The 17,024-nt window shown below is 30.4% G+C and overlaps 1 protein-coding gene across 3 annotated transcripts in view; it reads left to right on the forward strand.

The window, feature by feature from the left end:
* The window catches only part of Lasp (LIM and SH3 domain protein Lasp), a 35,871-nt gene that overhangs the window by 15,711 nt on the left and 3,136 nt on the right, over window positions 1-17,024 (forward strand). For all 3 annotated transcript variants that reach the window (XM_067281902.1, XM_067281894.1, XM_067281908.1), the window contains one exon: window positions 16,684-16,721. In XM_067281902.1, the coding sequence (XP_067138003.1) occupies window positions 16,684-16,721 (38 nt within the window). The remainder of the gene's footprint in view (window positions 1-16,683; window positions 16,722-17,024) is intronic.

Consider the following 17,024-nt stretch of genomic DNA (forward strand, 5'->3'; position numbering starts at 1 on the left):
TGATTTAAATGTTCATAATTACTGCTTAAAATTCCCTGAAATGCTGCAGATTTCTTAAGCCATGCATTACAAAACTTGTTAATCTTTTATAATACTTATTAATATTTTAAGAGATTGATTTATCTCTATTTATTGAGTTAAAAACTGGTTTAAAAGTTGGTTTTTAATACTTTCAAGCACCTATTACTGGAATTTTAATATTGAAATTTAAAAATTTAACGTGGTGTAGCCCAGCGTAGTAGGCTTGCTGCTGATATTGCCTAATCGTTAGTAATAAATGCACTTTATGACTTCAAAAAATTTGAAAGGCTAACAAGACTTAAAATTCAGATGAAATTGTGGAATTAAAACTTCATTTTGCATAGAAAACAAGTCTTTATTTTAATGTGAATTGCTAGTGTTGCATTTTTAATACATCATTTTGGCATTTTTTTGAATCCCAGCCTAGTTTTTAGTTTTATAACAACTCTTGACAAATGATTAAAACTAACGGCACCATTCTTATGATTTCAACATGCAATTTTTTGATAATTGAATAACATTTTTTAATATAAAACCTTGAAAATGCATGCATTACAATGGAGAGATTGTATTAACTGTTTGTAAATATTACATGCTAGAGTTTTCTTATACAAATAAGTCTAAAACACTAAAATGTTATCTTAATAACCATTCTGAATATATTTTTAAACTATTATATTTAATAATTTATGACTAGAGATCTAAATAATAGTTTTTATTATTTTAAATTGACCAATAACTGATGGGAAATTCTGGATTAAGTCTGACATAACCATATTAAATTTATACCTGGTGGCTTTGGTGTATTATATGTACAGATATTGTTGAGACGTTACTTTTTAAATGGGCATCAATGAGTTAAAAATAATTAGTTCTGTTAATTCATCCCAAAATAACTGTTTTAGCTGCCTTTTTAGGCAGCTAAAACAGTTATTTTGGGAAAAGACAGAAAATGCATTTTGCCTGGAATTTTGTATCTTCATTTAAATAAAGTTTGCTCAAGTCTAGCATCTGTTTAGTAAAACTGCAGTGTGGTTATTGGACAATTTAAAATATAGTAGTTTTATTTATAAAATATCTTAATATCAATAAATTATTTTAAAAAACAACATTTATGACAGTTTATAGAATATTTAATTTATGCAGTAATTATATTTAGATAGCTCACATTACAATGCACTCTTGCTAATCTAAACTCGTCTTAATCCAGGCCAATTTTGTTCGTTCTACCGTTAAATTTTTTAGTCAAAATGTTAAAAAAAAAAAAATGCGAATTATTTTTTCAAACAGAGATTTGTGAAATTACTATATACTACACATTTTAACTTATATATGTGCCAAATACAGTATAAAAAGTTGTAAAAATGTGCATATATTTGTCTGTCATCCTTTTTGACTTTCTTTTCTTTATGTATAACTTCACAAATTTGAAGAACCTTGTACAGTAACTAGTTCGGATTAGCAAGTGTGCACCATAGCAGCGGATATAAAATTATAAAGAAAATAAATTTATAGAATTTGTCAGTTATAAGATTCACTTTTAAGGTTTTGTAAATTGTAAAGTTCAGTCTGTTTAATGTTCTTTCCCATTTATTTTCCTTTTTTGACTATATGAAAAGTTTTCTATACTTAATAGACTGTGCTGTGATACAGATGTATTATTGATCTATAGAAAATACATAATATAAAAAATAAACACACAATTATTTATAATCGTATGTAATATAAACATATGAGCTGTATTACAGTAATTAGATATTAGTATACATTTTAAAAAGTAAAAATTAGGAACCAACAGTAGTTGCTATAAAGATTTATTTAATCTGATGTTTTTGAATGGAGTATTTCTTGGAATGTCAGATGTGTGTGTGTAGCTAGATTTTGTAAATAAGAGAGAGATACAAGGAATATCCAGCAAATGAGATAATTTTATAAATAATTTATTGTGATGATGCTAGGCTGCAATTTTTAATTTATTTAATTTAAAATATATGCTCTCCACCTCAAATTAGTAGTGGCTTGCCCCTGTACATCATACTTTACCTGCTAGCAAGAGTCGTGTCAATTTTCTAACTCCTTTCAGGAGAAAATTTGGAATTGAAATAACTTGACATCCTGTGCAAACTGGATGTTCCTGTAGTCGGTCAGGCCTCCTCCTCTAAGCTTTCCAAATTGCTCTTGAATTTCATTTATCTAACGCCATTCTTAAGATTAAGGAAAGACAGACGGGCAACAGTAGGAATTTATAAGTCTACAATTTTTTCAAATTGCAGCCCAAAAACAAATGTTTCTGACGATTTTATTTGTCGTTGTTGTTTTTATTTAGTAAATTATTTTATTTGCTGGGTATTACTGATGTCCTATCTTCATTTTTACTTATGCATCTAGTTTTGAGTGTTCATAGTTATCAGTTTTGTAACTATATCCTTTGATTCTGTTAGCTTTCTTTCTAATTAGTTCAACTATTATTGATTTTGGAGTTACTAATTTGTTTTGATTATTGCAAACTTAACAATCCACAGTACTAGTTACTAAATATAGTATGGTCTTCATATACAAGAGGATTGTGCTGGCTGGGTTAAACAGTAGGTCCAGATGATCACCTAGACATTTATACAGCCATCTACAATTAATAGAAATATGTTAAAATGTATTTTATTTAATTTTCACTGCATGTACTGAATTTCATAATAAAAATAGCTATTGTTTGTATTAACAGTTAGAATTATCCCTGTGCATTCAAGAGTTGATCTGACCATTTGACATCTGGAAAAATGCAAATTTGTTTATATCACTCCCATATAAAACAAGATCATATTGTATTTTATTTAGTAGCCAATACTGTAAATTGTGGATTTACCTAAATTGAAAATCTTTAAGCTTTATTTTCATTGTAAATTCAAATTCTTATCTATAAATATTAGAACTTGAAAAATAGAAACCTTAATTAACAGTATAAAGCAGGTGGGCAAGCAAGAGTTCAGTGAGAGCCAAAATGTAGGTTTTGCAAAATGCATGGGAGCCGCAGTTCTGTACTGTCGTGGCGGATAGTATGGTAAGGCGTGCAGATTTTATTATATAATATAAATATAATATAAAACAAATATTGAATTTTTTTAATAAACATATTTTCACAAAATTATAAAAATAAAATTGTAAAAATAATAATAAACAGAAATTAACACTTTCAGCAAGAGCTGCATTTGCCCATATCTGGTATAAAGATTATCTACCTTTATCATAAAAATATTTAAAATTTTATAGATGAGTTGTAGTCACCATTTTATATCTGAAGTAATTTTAAAAAATCCAACAGTGAGTTGCTTAACTTTCCTGGCAACATTTAAAACTGCATGTGTGGCATCATCTGTTATATTTTATTTAAAAAACTGTTTATATTTTTAATTATTATAAAACAGTAAAAGATTAATTTTGAAGTTAAATATGGGCTTTATAGAAAATTGTAAATGCTAATGACGATTTTACTTGTCATTAAGTCCAACCCTACTTCAGATATGACACACGACCCCATTTATCTCCTCATCCCATAGTTCTTTAACTATCAAAATTTAATAGCATCAATCTGACTAATATATGCTCTGCAAATTTTCAGAAATTTTCGAAATAAAGCACAGGAGTTAAGCTTCAAACAAGGTGAACAAAATTGTGCCCTCCCCACACTTCAATGCCAAATCCAAAAATGTAAAAATGTTGGAAGGTCATTTTGTGACTGATCACTGTACTTTCCCTCTATTATATATAACAGAGCTGGGAAAGTAAAAGATTCAGTCTGATATAAAATCAAAATTGAGAAGAAAATGTATTTAATAAAAAAAAAGAATTTAGTGAAAGATTGTTGAAAAGTACTTAGAATATTACTTAACAGAATTAGACAAATTTTAGGATTTATTAGATTATAGTGAAATAATTTCATCTGGAGTGTTGTCTAGTTAAATTATTTAATCATTAAGTTGTCATGAGATAATGATGCAATTTGGTGACAAATTTAATTAATTAAATTAATCAAAGTTTTAAACAAAACTAATTGGAATCCAGCATTTCATTAATTATTATTAATTTTCATTGCTGTTCTTTATCTATTATTAATGTACAAGACAAATCATAAGTAATGGTACAAACCATATCAAGATAACTCAGCATTGTATTTATTTTTCAAAGTGCACGGAGGAATATCTACAATGAATATTTTACTCTTAATGAGATATAAGTAATAAGCGTTGTGCAGAGATGTACTTAAATAGATTTGTAGACCAGATTGTAAGTATATGGCACAAAACACATTAAAGAACCATAATTCTGATAAACACTTAATTGCAGACAGAAGGACTAACATTTTCGATCCCTTTGTTCATCTGTGATTAAGCAATTACCAGAGTTATTTATGGTTCTTTAGTGTGTTTTATGCTGTATAAAGATTAAGCAATACCGATTTATTGGCATATTGGAATGTTCTCAGTATATCAGATGTATGATCTTTCTTTTTTCGATAGTATGAAGATTACAACTATACCAATATGTCTGTGTATTGGAATGTTTCTGGTACGTCAGCAGTGGTAAATTCTACAAACCGATGCTCTGATCTTTATTTTTATTTTCGGCAGCAGCTATTAAAAAAAGAAAAAATAACAAAGAAACGCAAGTGATTGAAACGCTGGTTTGTGAAGCAAACTGATTCCAATGTGCAAATATATAGGTATTGGTGTGCGTGTGTGTGTGTGTGTAGGTATTGGTCGTGTGGCATTATTTTCCTAAAAGACTAGTAATAGAGCAACCTTCCTGATTGCTAAATATTCTGTTAGACTTTATACTAGTTCAGAATATTAGTTTTCAACATCTAGTTAGTTTTTTGGATGATAATTAGGTAATTTGATTTAATTTAAGCTTGCATTCAAAAACTACTTCAACTATTATTAGGAATTCCTCGACTCTTGGTTATAATTTTTTTTTTTTTTTTTTTGTTACTTTTTATCATGTATGGTGGAATCCGGTTATTATAATCACAGAAATGTTATCAATTGACTATTATCATAATCAGTTGGTCTAGAACACACTATATAAAATTAGTTAAAAATAATTTGCCAATTATAATCAAACTTCATCTATTGTTATCAATTGTGATGATTACACTTGTAGACAAACGATAAAAATTCTTAAAAACTTTGTACTAAATGGACCTTTTTTCAAAGCATACCTTTTATCTTTTACATATTGTAAGGGTGTATCAAGAATTCTTAGAAAATACATGCAGTGTAGATTGTCACTTGAAGTGTACCTTTGGGGATGAACATTCCTATTTTGATTTCTAGTTTAATTTTGTGATCTGTTGAGTTAAAAACAGTTGTTTAGAAGAAACGTAATGCATATAACTTACATTGTATTAAGTGTACAGTTTGTGACAAATATAAATTGTACATTCGTACTGTAATTGTGCATAATAAATTGAGTTCAATAATGAAGGTTTTTATCCTGTATTTAATGTTATCAAAAGTTGCAAGTCTCTAAATGATCATAATAAGCAGATTCCACTGTATTAAAGTATAATGTACTCAGAGTGATTTTACTAATGTATTTTAGTAAATTGTTTCCTTTATATTAATTTATAAAGTTTCTTCCTAAGTCTCATTACTTGTAATTTTACTGATACTGCTAAATCATGTTTACAATTTTATGATTACTTTTTTTTACACTTTTCATTTATTTTCTTACAAAAAGGAATTTATTTTAGTAGTTGATCGAACTTTAATAAATTGCAATGTGTCATATATGTCTTTGACAATTGATAGCACGACGAAATGATCTGTTTATTGATCAGTAAACGATGACAAATTACCCAGATGGTTCCTAGATAAGCAATAAACAAAGATGTGGATAAAATATTGCTTCGTGAACGAATTATATTAATTTTAAAGCATTTTAAAAGCTTTAAAATTTGTCAAGAGTTGCTTTTTTTATGTAAGCAGAATTACTGTTTTTGTTTATTTTTTTTTTAAGTACACGAATACATTTTTGAATGAAACACTGAACTTTTTCCAGCTGTATCAAATCAAAAATTACATTTACGAAAAAATAAACAAGTTCAAAACATTTAGAGAAGAACTTAAAACAAATATGAAATAGTAATAACAAAAAAAGAAAATTTTAAATTGAGTTTTTGAAGATTGTTTTTTAGACTTTGAAAGCACTAGAATATTTGATTTTTGTTAATATTACTATTTCATACTTCATTAACAGCTTGTTATCTCTATGTTGTACATAAATATAAAAAATAATCTGCCAAATTATCTCTGGCTACATTAATTAAGGCCCAACAGATGATCTGGCTGATTATATGGCATTAATTAAAAATCTGGCCATTGGATTTGTTGGTATAACATTACAAACTTTAAAACATTTATTTAAGAATTTCAATAGAAGTTACATTCAAATTTAAGCATGATCTAACTGTAAATTATTTCTGTGAAGTGTATAATTGCATCAAACGTTGAACTCTTGTAATAGGTATGATTTTTATCAGTTCAATCTGGTAGAAATTAATTAATTTCTGTTTTTCCCCCTCTTTTGACAGCTTGTAAATAATTCAATATATTTTATTTAAAATAAAACAACTTAAAAAATTTAATTAAAAGAAATGTTTTGGTTCAACTTCAGCTTGCAGCAACACTTAAACAAATACAGGTTACATGCTATGTTTCCAAACATTTTGAAATTTAAAGTATACATGTAACATTAGCATTGTATAATGTTGAATGTAAATTTTAAAATCTTTGGCAGCATTGCATGTATGCTACATTCATTTTGACTATTATGAGCCAGAGTTCGTCGAACTAAAATTTCGAAATATTTCTCCATCAATTAAATTTTGGTGTACTTATATACAGTGGGTGATCGGTTAACGAACATAATCCATTCCAAGACTTTGTTTACTATCCAAATTGTTCGTTAACCGATTATCGATTTACCATAGGTTTTTATGGGAATTTGACTAATTCGTTCTGGAGACCCCAAAAAATAAAAAAATATAAATAAACATAGTAAGAAAGTATATATGTAGTATAATAATAATAATAATAATAATAATAATAATAATAATAACAACAACTACAACTACTCTCCTGTGGTCACCATTTGATCATGGTGGGAGAGCCCAGTAATTTTACTGATCCATAGGGCAATGCAGGCTGGAGCACAAGCTCCTGGTAGGGACACCCATACCAGTAAGGTCTATGGGGAGAAATGAAGCTAAGAGTGCCACACCCACATTCTGTGGAGATATTTATCATGGTAGTAACCAGATCTAAGTATGATACCAGCTCGGACGTCACCCGTGTTAACAAGGTCTGCATTCGTGGGTTAGGCAGAGGCTCACGTTCAAAAAATATGCCACAGTCTGCTTTGCTTATCGGTGGCAAAAGCAGCACCGGCCAAGCATAGCTACTGCAATGCCCTCAATAGATGTGAGGAACCAATCTAATCTTGGTGCTTCTGTGGCAATGCATCCACAGACCACAAAGGCTGGAAAACCACGCTAACGGATGAAATGGACAATAGAAATGAACGAGTTTATCATCCGTACTTACTACACCATCACAAAACTCGAAACAAACATGACAGCATACAGACAACAACTACACCAAAGATTCACACAACAATATTCTCACCTCACTGTCACCAAACAAAGAATTGTTGATCAAAAAAGAACAATTATACACAACAACCTTATTCCACAAACAACACTTGAACTTATCAAACAACAGGTTGCTGATCAAATACATCAACAGACAGAAACATCTAACATTAATGAAGATCATGTAACCTGTCAGGATAATCCAGCAACAAGCACTGATTACAGCACCACACTACTACTACCACTATTATTGATACTACAGACACTTCCTCATCCATCACTGATAACTTAGACATAGATTTAATTACTATGCTCTCACGTATATTTCAGGAAATACTCACTAAGTATACAGGCACAGATCCCAGACAACGACCACAAATACCAAAAATCAACACGACAAAGATAGTATGAAAAACACTAAATTATGTAAACACTCGCTTAATACTACACTACATTCATTCAATTTCTACACTCTCAGACATTCATATATTAGTTTATGCTGGGGCAGTCACAGTAGTGACACACCATGGACTGAAAATACAATCGCAGACAGATACACAGAAAACGCAATTCTATCACACAAGCCTACCTGACAGAGAAGAATAGAAACACAAATAAATGACATTAGACAGCAATTAGGCAAGCTGACACAATACACTAAAAACAACATAACACCCAAATTAAGGAAACAGCTCAAAAACATTTTTAAGAAAATAAAAACACACACAAAACACGAACATCACAACACACGCATTACAGAATACATTGATACACTAAAACAAAAACTTGCAGCCAAAGCACATAGACTCAAATGATAAAAAATATGTTTGCTATGAAAAGAACAAAATTAATTATTTACAAACAATGAAAAACACTTTTACAGACAAATTAGTACCAAAACAAACACTAATACACAGCACAGTGGTACACCAATAGAAGAACAACTCACAACTTATTGGTCCTCTCTTTGGTCCACTGCTGTTACACAATGCTGATGCAGGCTGGATCAAGGAGGAGAACAGAAACTTGCACAAAATACCAACTATGTCCTGTGCTGAAATAAATGTACACGACATCCACTACTCTGTTAACAGAACACACAACTCGAAGACACCTGGTGTAGACAACTTTCACAATTTCTGGTACAAAAAGTTTACATCACTGCACCAGGAACTAGCTAAACATCTAACACACATCATCATCAATCCACAAGACATGCCAAAATTTCTTACTCAGGGCATCACCTACATGAAACTTAAAAACAATAATACCACAGACCCCACACGATACAGACCAATTAGGTGTCTTCCAACACTCTACAAATTATTGACATCCTGTATCACAAACAAAACATACAAACATGTTGAAGAACATGACATTCTTACGGAACAACAAAAAGGTTGCCATAGAAATCATGGGATGCAAAGAACAGTTACTCATAGATTCAGTCATTCTATGGCAAGCACACAAACAACACAGAAACATACACATGGCATATATAGACTACAGAAAAGCATTCAACAGTGTTCCACACAGTTAGCTGCTACATATTCTACACATGTACAAAATACATCCATTACTCATTGCATTCTTTCAAAACACTATGCAGCACTGGAGAACAACACTACCTCTCAGGGTTAGTAACACTTCCATACAAACAAACCAAATATTCATCAGGCAAGGAATTTTTCAAGGAGATTCCTTGAGTCCTTGTTTAGCCCTGAACCCTTTATCCAGTATGTTAAACAATGCACAATATTGCTACAATATCAGGCATGAAAAAACAACACACTAGACACTGTCACATCTCAGCACATGGATGACATAAAACTTTATGCATCCACACAAAAACAACTTCATCAACTCCTACAAATCACACATTCATACACCAAGGACATACAAATGGAATTTGGCCTAGATAAATGCAAAACACTTCACATAGAAAAAGGAATCCTGAAGAAAGATTTTGCACTTTGAAATGGAGACGTTATTGAATTCATGGAAGAGGGCGAGTTCTACAAGTATTTAGGATTCCAACAGGCCAAACTAACAGAACATGCACAAATAAAGTAAAGATTAATTAAAGAATACCAAAGTAGGTTAAATGCTATTCTCAGAACAGTTAAATGCAAAACACCCAGTTACAGCAATAAACACACATCCCAGTACTCACGTATTTTTTTGGAGTTATACATTGGACTCACAGAGATCTCGAGCAACTCCAAAGGAAAACAAGAACACACTTACTAAGCATAAACAACATCATCTTAAATCTGCCACAGAAAGATTAACCCTTCCACATAAAGATGGCAGACATGGCCTGATGACATAGTTAACCTTCACTACAAACAAATACAGTCACTGCGAGAGTGTTTCCACAGAAAACAAGAAACATCACAATTACATAAAGGAGTAACCCTAGCAGACTCAAATAACACAATATTAAACTTACACTCATGTCATATGGACACAACACAACATATAAAAACATAGATGCCATTAAGCAATTGTGGGCTCGAAAGGCATTCCATGGCAGACATCCCTATGACCTGGCTCAGGATTTTGTTGACAAAACTGCATCAAACAGCTGGTTAGCTGGGGGATTTCTCTTTGGGGAGATGGAAGGATTCATGATTGCCATACAGGATCAGGTCATAAATACTAAAAACTACAGAAAACACATACTCAAAGATACAACACTCACAAATGACACGTGCAGAAAATGTCACATCATGCCAGAAACTATACAACACATCACTTCTGGTTGCAAGCTCTTGGCACAGACAGATTATTTACACAGACATGATCAAGTAGCAAATATAATACACCAAGAGCTTACAAAGAAACACAAATTAGTAGACATCCATGAACCATACTACAAATACATTCCACAGACAGTATTGGAAAACAACACGCACAAAATGTACTACGACAGAGCCATAATCACAGATAAAACAATTTACAATAGACATCACACTCATTGAGACGACAACAGACCAGACATCACACTCATTGACAAAAACAATAAAATCACATACATTATAGATATAGCCATTCCAAACACTCACAATATACAAAACACGTTCACTGAAAAAATTAGCAAGTACACAGAACTTGCCCAGGAAATAAGGCATCTGTGGAAGATGGATAGAGTGCTTATTGTACAGTACCTGTTGTTCTCTCCTGTACAGATGTGATACCCCACACACTATGCAAAAGCCTGGGAATATTACAATTGAATAGAAATACATACATCACACTAAAGAAGGCCACAATATTGAATACATGCCATATTGTTAGGAAATTCTTGAATACAGACACTGACACACTTATTTAATTATAGTTTTGTTTTGGTTGCTATGCCTTGATTCTGGTCTGGCATAGTACACAGCCACTGGTGTCAACCGAGTATAACCCACTAAACCCAACATAATAATAAAAATATATATATATACACAGTCTTGCGTTTTTATTAGATGTTTTTTCTGTTTGTGGGGTTTAAAGAATCTGTCCAATGTCGATTGCTGTTTCTCTCTTCTTCAGGATTTTTCGGAAGTAATTAATAGCATTGTAATTGTAGAGATCTCCAAGCCTATTAATCTCATTCTGGTTTGGATGCCTGTTGTTCTGACATCCTCCCACTTCCTCAAAAGATCTTTAATTGCTTGAGACTTCTTGATATATCTTTCATAGCTAAGATTGTGTTTACTGTAGACCTGTTCAAGCCATACTGCCTAGCAATATCAGACATCTTCTGCCCACTCTCTCTACCTTGGCTATTATATCTTGCTTGGTTTCTACAGCATAGTTCTTGACACTCCACTCTTTTTATGCTCCATAATATTATCAGTTTTTTTTTTTTTTTTTTAAATAATAAGTTCAGAAAAACACTTACAAAAATTCAGAGAACAGAAATCAACTAGTGCACAAAAAATTATTTAAATGCAAGGCCCAGATGAAATTTGAAATTTGATATTAAAACATTAACGAATATCCAATGGGACAGTTAAACTCTCGCCTTTCGTAAATAAAAACTGATCTAAAATTTAGAGTAACCACCTGACAGTCTCGCGAAGGCTATAAAAAATTATTTGTCAGAAAGGTAAACAAAAAGCTGGAATTACAAGGGAGAGTTTCAAAATTCGGAGGAATGCTATCTGATCGGTATCAGGTCGAGTGTCGATGTCGACATCTCCAGAGCTCCAAAAAGTTTCGAATTGTCACCTGGACACAAGAGAACACCAATCGGTATTCACTATTTTATGTCGCTTCCTTTTCTGTATGTTCTGTGAAGTGTTTGTTATCCAATCACCCACTGTAGTGTATTTTTCTTATAACATACAAAATGGTACCTAGCCTTACAGAAATTTCCAACATGAAGAGTTTGCTCACAGTGGAAAATATATTTGCAAGATAAGAAAACAAATATTATAATTTTTGTAACTGTGTTAACTTTAATTCATAGATGTGTTATAATGAATTTACAGACTTAAAGTTGATGGTTAGCTTAAAAAATTGCCGCAGGACTTACACCAAAAGTTTATAATATCGTCATCAAATTCGCAAGTTAAAAACACACCTACATTTTATTTTATAATAAATGGCCATTCCAAATATTGAATTAATTGGAATCAATAATAATAATTTTTTTATAAAATTATGAAATAATGCATATCATTTGATACTTCAGATCACTTAATAAAAATACTTAAAAGTGAACTTGTCTTAAAGAGAGGTTTCTTTGAGATTGTCATTTTTAAATATTTTCTTTTTGAACAGTTAAATTTAAGTAACTATTTTTGTTGTTGTTTACAATTTAATTAATCTAGTTTTAGAGAAGTTTGAAATAGTAATATACACCAAACCAAATATAGTGCTTGCCTAATTAACAGTACCCAACACCAACAAGTACTCTTGAATAGCTCTTTCTATGAATATTAAATGGGAAGAGCTGATATCTGCGAATTACCAAATATGAAATTTTTTTTAATGACAAATTATATGCATATAAACATCTCAAAGCCCAATATATTGTATTGAAACCAAATGATTGCCAGATTTAAATTTGGCGACTTTTCCACTATTATTAATAATTAAATACTGGGTATTGAAGTTAAGACCATTTATAAAAAATATACAATATTTTCAAGTCTTTTCTTTATCCTTTAACACAACCACTGAAGTAACAGTCTTAACTTCAATATAGAAGATATCCTGAGTTGTCATGAAAAATAAGTAAATACTGGGTAATTTGGTAGGCATTAGGTGCCATCTCTTATTACATTTAATAACTGTAATTAAATTAATATTTATTAAATTTAGAATATTCTGGAAGAAAAGAATTGGCCTAGAGGGGGATTTAACCTGCAACCGTTGTTTACCATGTGGATGCATTGCCAGTTATGCTACCTGGACTTCTGTCCGATTCCTCACATCTGGACATATTTAATTTAAATATAACTTCCTCACTTACTTATAGCACCAACTGGGGATGAGGGAATTACTTCATGGTTATATATAAATTAAATATTACTTTAATTACAGTTATTAAATTTAATAAGAGATGGCCCCTAACTCCTACCTATATAGTAGTGCCAAATTACTTTGTATTTAATTATTAATCGTAATGGTAAAGTAGCCTGATTTAAATCCTGCAAACATAAAAGTACACACTAGTATTTTTTATTCCAAACTTTGCAAATTCTTCAATACATTTTGCATATATTACTAGTGTACCTGAATTTATAGTTTATATAATAGTGTAAAATAATAATAATAATAATGAAAAAATATATATATCAAAAGTATAAATGTTTTTATTATACATTTTCTTTTACAAAAAATGTATTTGCATTACTTCAGTTTTTGTAGTTTATTTTAAATCTTAGGTATATGAAATGAAGCTAAAGAAATTTTTGAACAGGCAACATTCAATGGAATAATGGCACTTTTATATGTATAAATAAAATTACTAATAATGGCTTTAATTACATATTATTAATTAAATTACTTATGATTCAGATGGTATAATATGAGTAGAGGATAGACTACTTCTGTTGTTTCAAATTGTTTGCATACATCAGCAGCCTAAGATAATTATCAGCCATACCAAACGTTTCCTTCAAATGTCTGATCACTTAACAAAACTTTCCACTAGCTGTCATTAGCAACAAGACAAGTTGGCAATACAAAGTGCTGTTGTTTACTTAAAAATTAAGGCTAAAAACATGAGATTTAGACAGAAAATAATTTTAGTTTATGTTGGATTTAGACCTGCAATACTTCATTGTTCTGTACTGTTTTGTTTTTGACACATTCTTATATAAGAAAATCAAGTTGTCACATCCTAGACCAGGAATGGCAAATCTTTGAGTCTACGTGCCACATAGTAAGCATAACGTATCTTTAAAAATGTTTATGCATGCTGAAGTTTTAGACTTTGAATAACAATATTTAAATAAATTAAATATGCTTTAATTAGAGTAAATGTAAAGAAGCTGATTGGAATAGAAGAGATGATTAGGTGGTAAACCAAAAGGATGATTGGAAAAGAGCAATAAACCATATGTTGTGTGCCAGATGATGTCTCCCAATGTGTCACAGTTTATTCCTGTCTTAGACAGGACTGTATGGAAGAATCTATTAGTGATTAAAGAAAATAAATTGAATACTGTCACAAATAAAAATGAACACACATCTATAGCTTCATTAATTAACAATCATTTTTCACATCATTAATCATAGAGATCAGCTCAGTTTAGTCAGCTTCACCTTTGCTATTTTGTTGGAGTATCCAAAGCCAGTGTTTGTGCTTATTTTAGAGTGTAAAATGCAATTAATTCTGCTTTGCCTCGTGTTTTACAAAAAAGCAAAGTTAGGTAGTTTCTTTGCTGTATGTTCCAGCCACACTTAAGACAAAAAAAATCCACAAATTGGATGTGACAACAGAATGTAAAGAAACATTGAGTAAAATTATTTTGCAGAAATGTATCTCTTCGGTAATTAATTTAAACTAGGAGAGATAGAATAAGCAAGCAAATATAAACTTATAAGAAAAATCATTCAAATTAAACCTTAAATAATAAAGAATTTCACTGATTAAAATGTTTTCTTTTATTTATTTCTTACTATGAATACCATGTTATTGCTAGATTATTGTGCAGTATAGCTTCTTTATAGCTTCCAAATAAATTAAATTGTCAAAGAATCAAGCAAAAAACAATCAAGGATCATTTAATTTATTACTTTTTATTTAAATGTATTAAATTATTATTTTTTAAAATATAATACACCTTCAAACCTATAACAGGTCCAGCAGAAGAGAGTATACTTCACTTTACAAATGTTTTTGACTTAAGATCTGCTTCAGGTTCAAACTTCTAGAATGGAATGCTCCCAAGAACATTGGCTTTGTTTAAATTTAAGTTTGACTGCTGACAGATTGGGTGTAACTATTCCCTATTGATGTAATTAAGGTCATAGAGTTGCATCAAGAAGGGTTTGCTATGTATGTGACATGTGTTTTTCATCTTTAAAGTTAATCCATCACCCTTGCTGGTCTGCTTTGAATATTTCAAACATTTCTAATTCCTTTATTTTGTCAGTATGTGTAACACACCTTATTATGATTACTTGGTTTAAATTTGCATGCACATTGTTGTAGTTCAGTTCTTTAGATTTAACATTGAGATTTTATTTACATTTTAATTAAAGCACAACATCTGTTATAACTCATAAGATTATTTAATTAATAAATGCTAGTATTTTCTACCTTAAAAATTAGATTCTCAGTCTACATAATACATAGATAGTTTAAAAAGATGTTTATATTTATAATTTTAAAAAATAACTCCACTAACCCAATTATTTTAATTCAAACCAAACTGCCAAATTATTGGGCTATAATATGGCTAAGCTAATAATTAGATATGAAATAATTTTTTCTAGGATTGGCAGTTAGGCCACCATCTTGTGATAATTTCAATAATTATAATAAATTAATTTTTAATTTAGAATTTCTGGAAGAAAAGAATTGACCCAGAGCAGGACTCTAACCCCCACAGCTCCTGCAAACCATGCAGTTGCATTGCCAATTATGCTACCTGGACCTCCATCCAATCTTTTCATATGGAACTGTTAAATTAGATGTAACCTTAGGGGTCACAGTGCCTTGGAGACAACTTAAGCACCCGCAACCCTCCTCATCACTTTTACTACAGCACGGTATATACATATGGCAACCCCCGGAGCAAGAGTGATCTAAGTCCAGTTTTTGGCATTATATCCGTAACGTGGAGTTTGCTTAAAAGTATCTGCTTTATCTAATGCAATACAGATTCAAGTAGAATTTATTACATTCCAGGTCCAAAAAGAATATATGGGAAATATTGTGTAAAGTTTTAACTGGATCATTCTTGCTCTGAGGTTGTTGTAAAAAAATTACCACTCGCTTTAATTAAAATTGTCTACCTCTAGATAAATTATTTTGTATCTAATTATTGTAACTTGGTCATATTATAGCATGATAATTTGGCTGTTAATCTGGTTTAAGCCTTGTATAACTAAATTTAGTATCAGGGTATCTGCAGGTGCCATTACATGGCCACAGGCATCTTGGAGAGCAATTATCATTGGGCGAAGAGAAAGCAGTAGTTATCATAGGCCACACTATAACAGACGTACAGTACAAACTTAAAATTTTGAATTTTTTTATTAATTTACTTTCTATACAGATGCATTTCAAGTTTCATTCTAAAACTCTTTTTTTTTTTTAAATACAAATTAGGTACCAGTAGAATTAAGATGATTGCAAATACATAATAATTGATTTTAACATAAATAAATTACTGTGAATTTCTAAACAAATGACAATAATAGTACAAGTATTATTCGATTTTCACAGAAATCCATCTCAGTTGACATGATGATATTTTTATAAAATTTCAGTTATTGAAGTTAGAATACTTAATATATTTTCTTCAGTTGTATTATTTGTAAATACTTTTTTCTTTTAATAGATTCACAAGATATGGGAGGTATGATGAGACCAGCAGGGGTAAGTTTTATCAAACAATTTTGTTTTTGTGTGTATTTATGTTTGTATAAAACAAAATGTAGCCCAGTTTAAGTTTTTTTGGGCTAGAATTACACTATTGTATGGTTGTCTAAAGGTAATTATGCTAATTTCATCTACCTTTAGAGACAAATCTGAATTTAATTTACATAAAAAAAAAAAAAATCAAAATCATTTGAAAAATGAATTTCATGAGTGAACAAGAATTATTATATTCTTTGAGTGATAGCTTTTCAGACTTTTATATTAATGTTATAAATATCTTAATAATATGATTTTAGATAA

The sequence above is a fragment of the Centruroides vittatus genome, unplaced genomic scaffold (genome assembly GCF_030686945.1).
Source record: "Centruroides vittatus isolate TY-2023 unplaced genomic scaffold, ASM3068694v2 contig_120, whole genome shotgun sequence".
Taxonomy (NCBI): Eukaryota; Metazoa; Arthropoda; class Arachnida; order Scorpiones; family Buthidae; genus Centruroides; species Centruroides vittatus.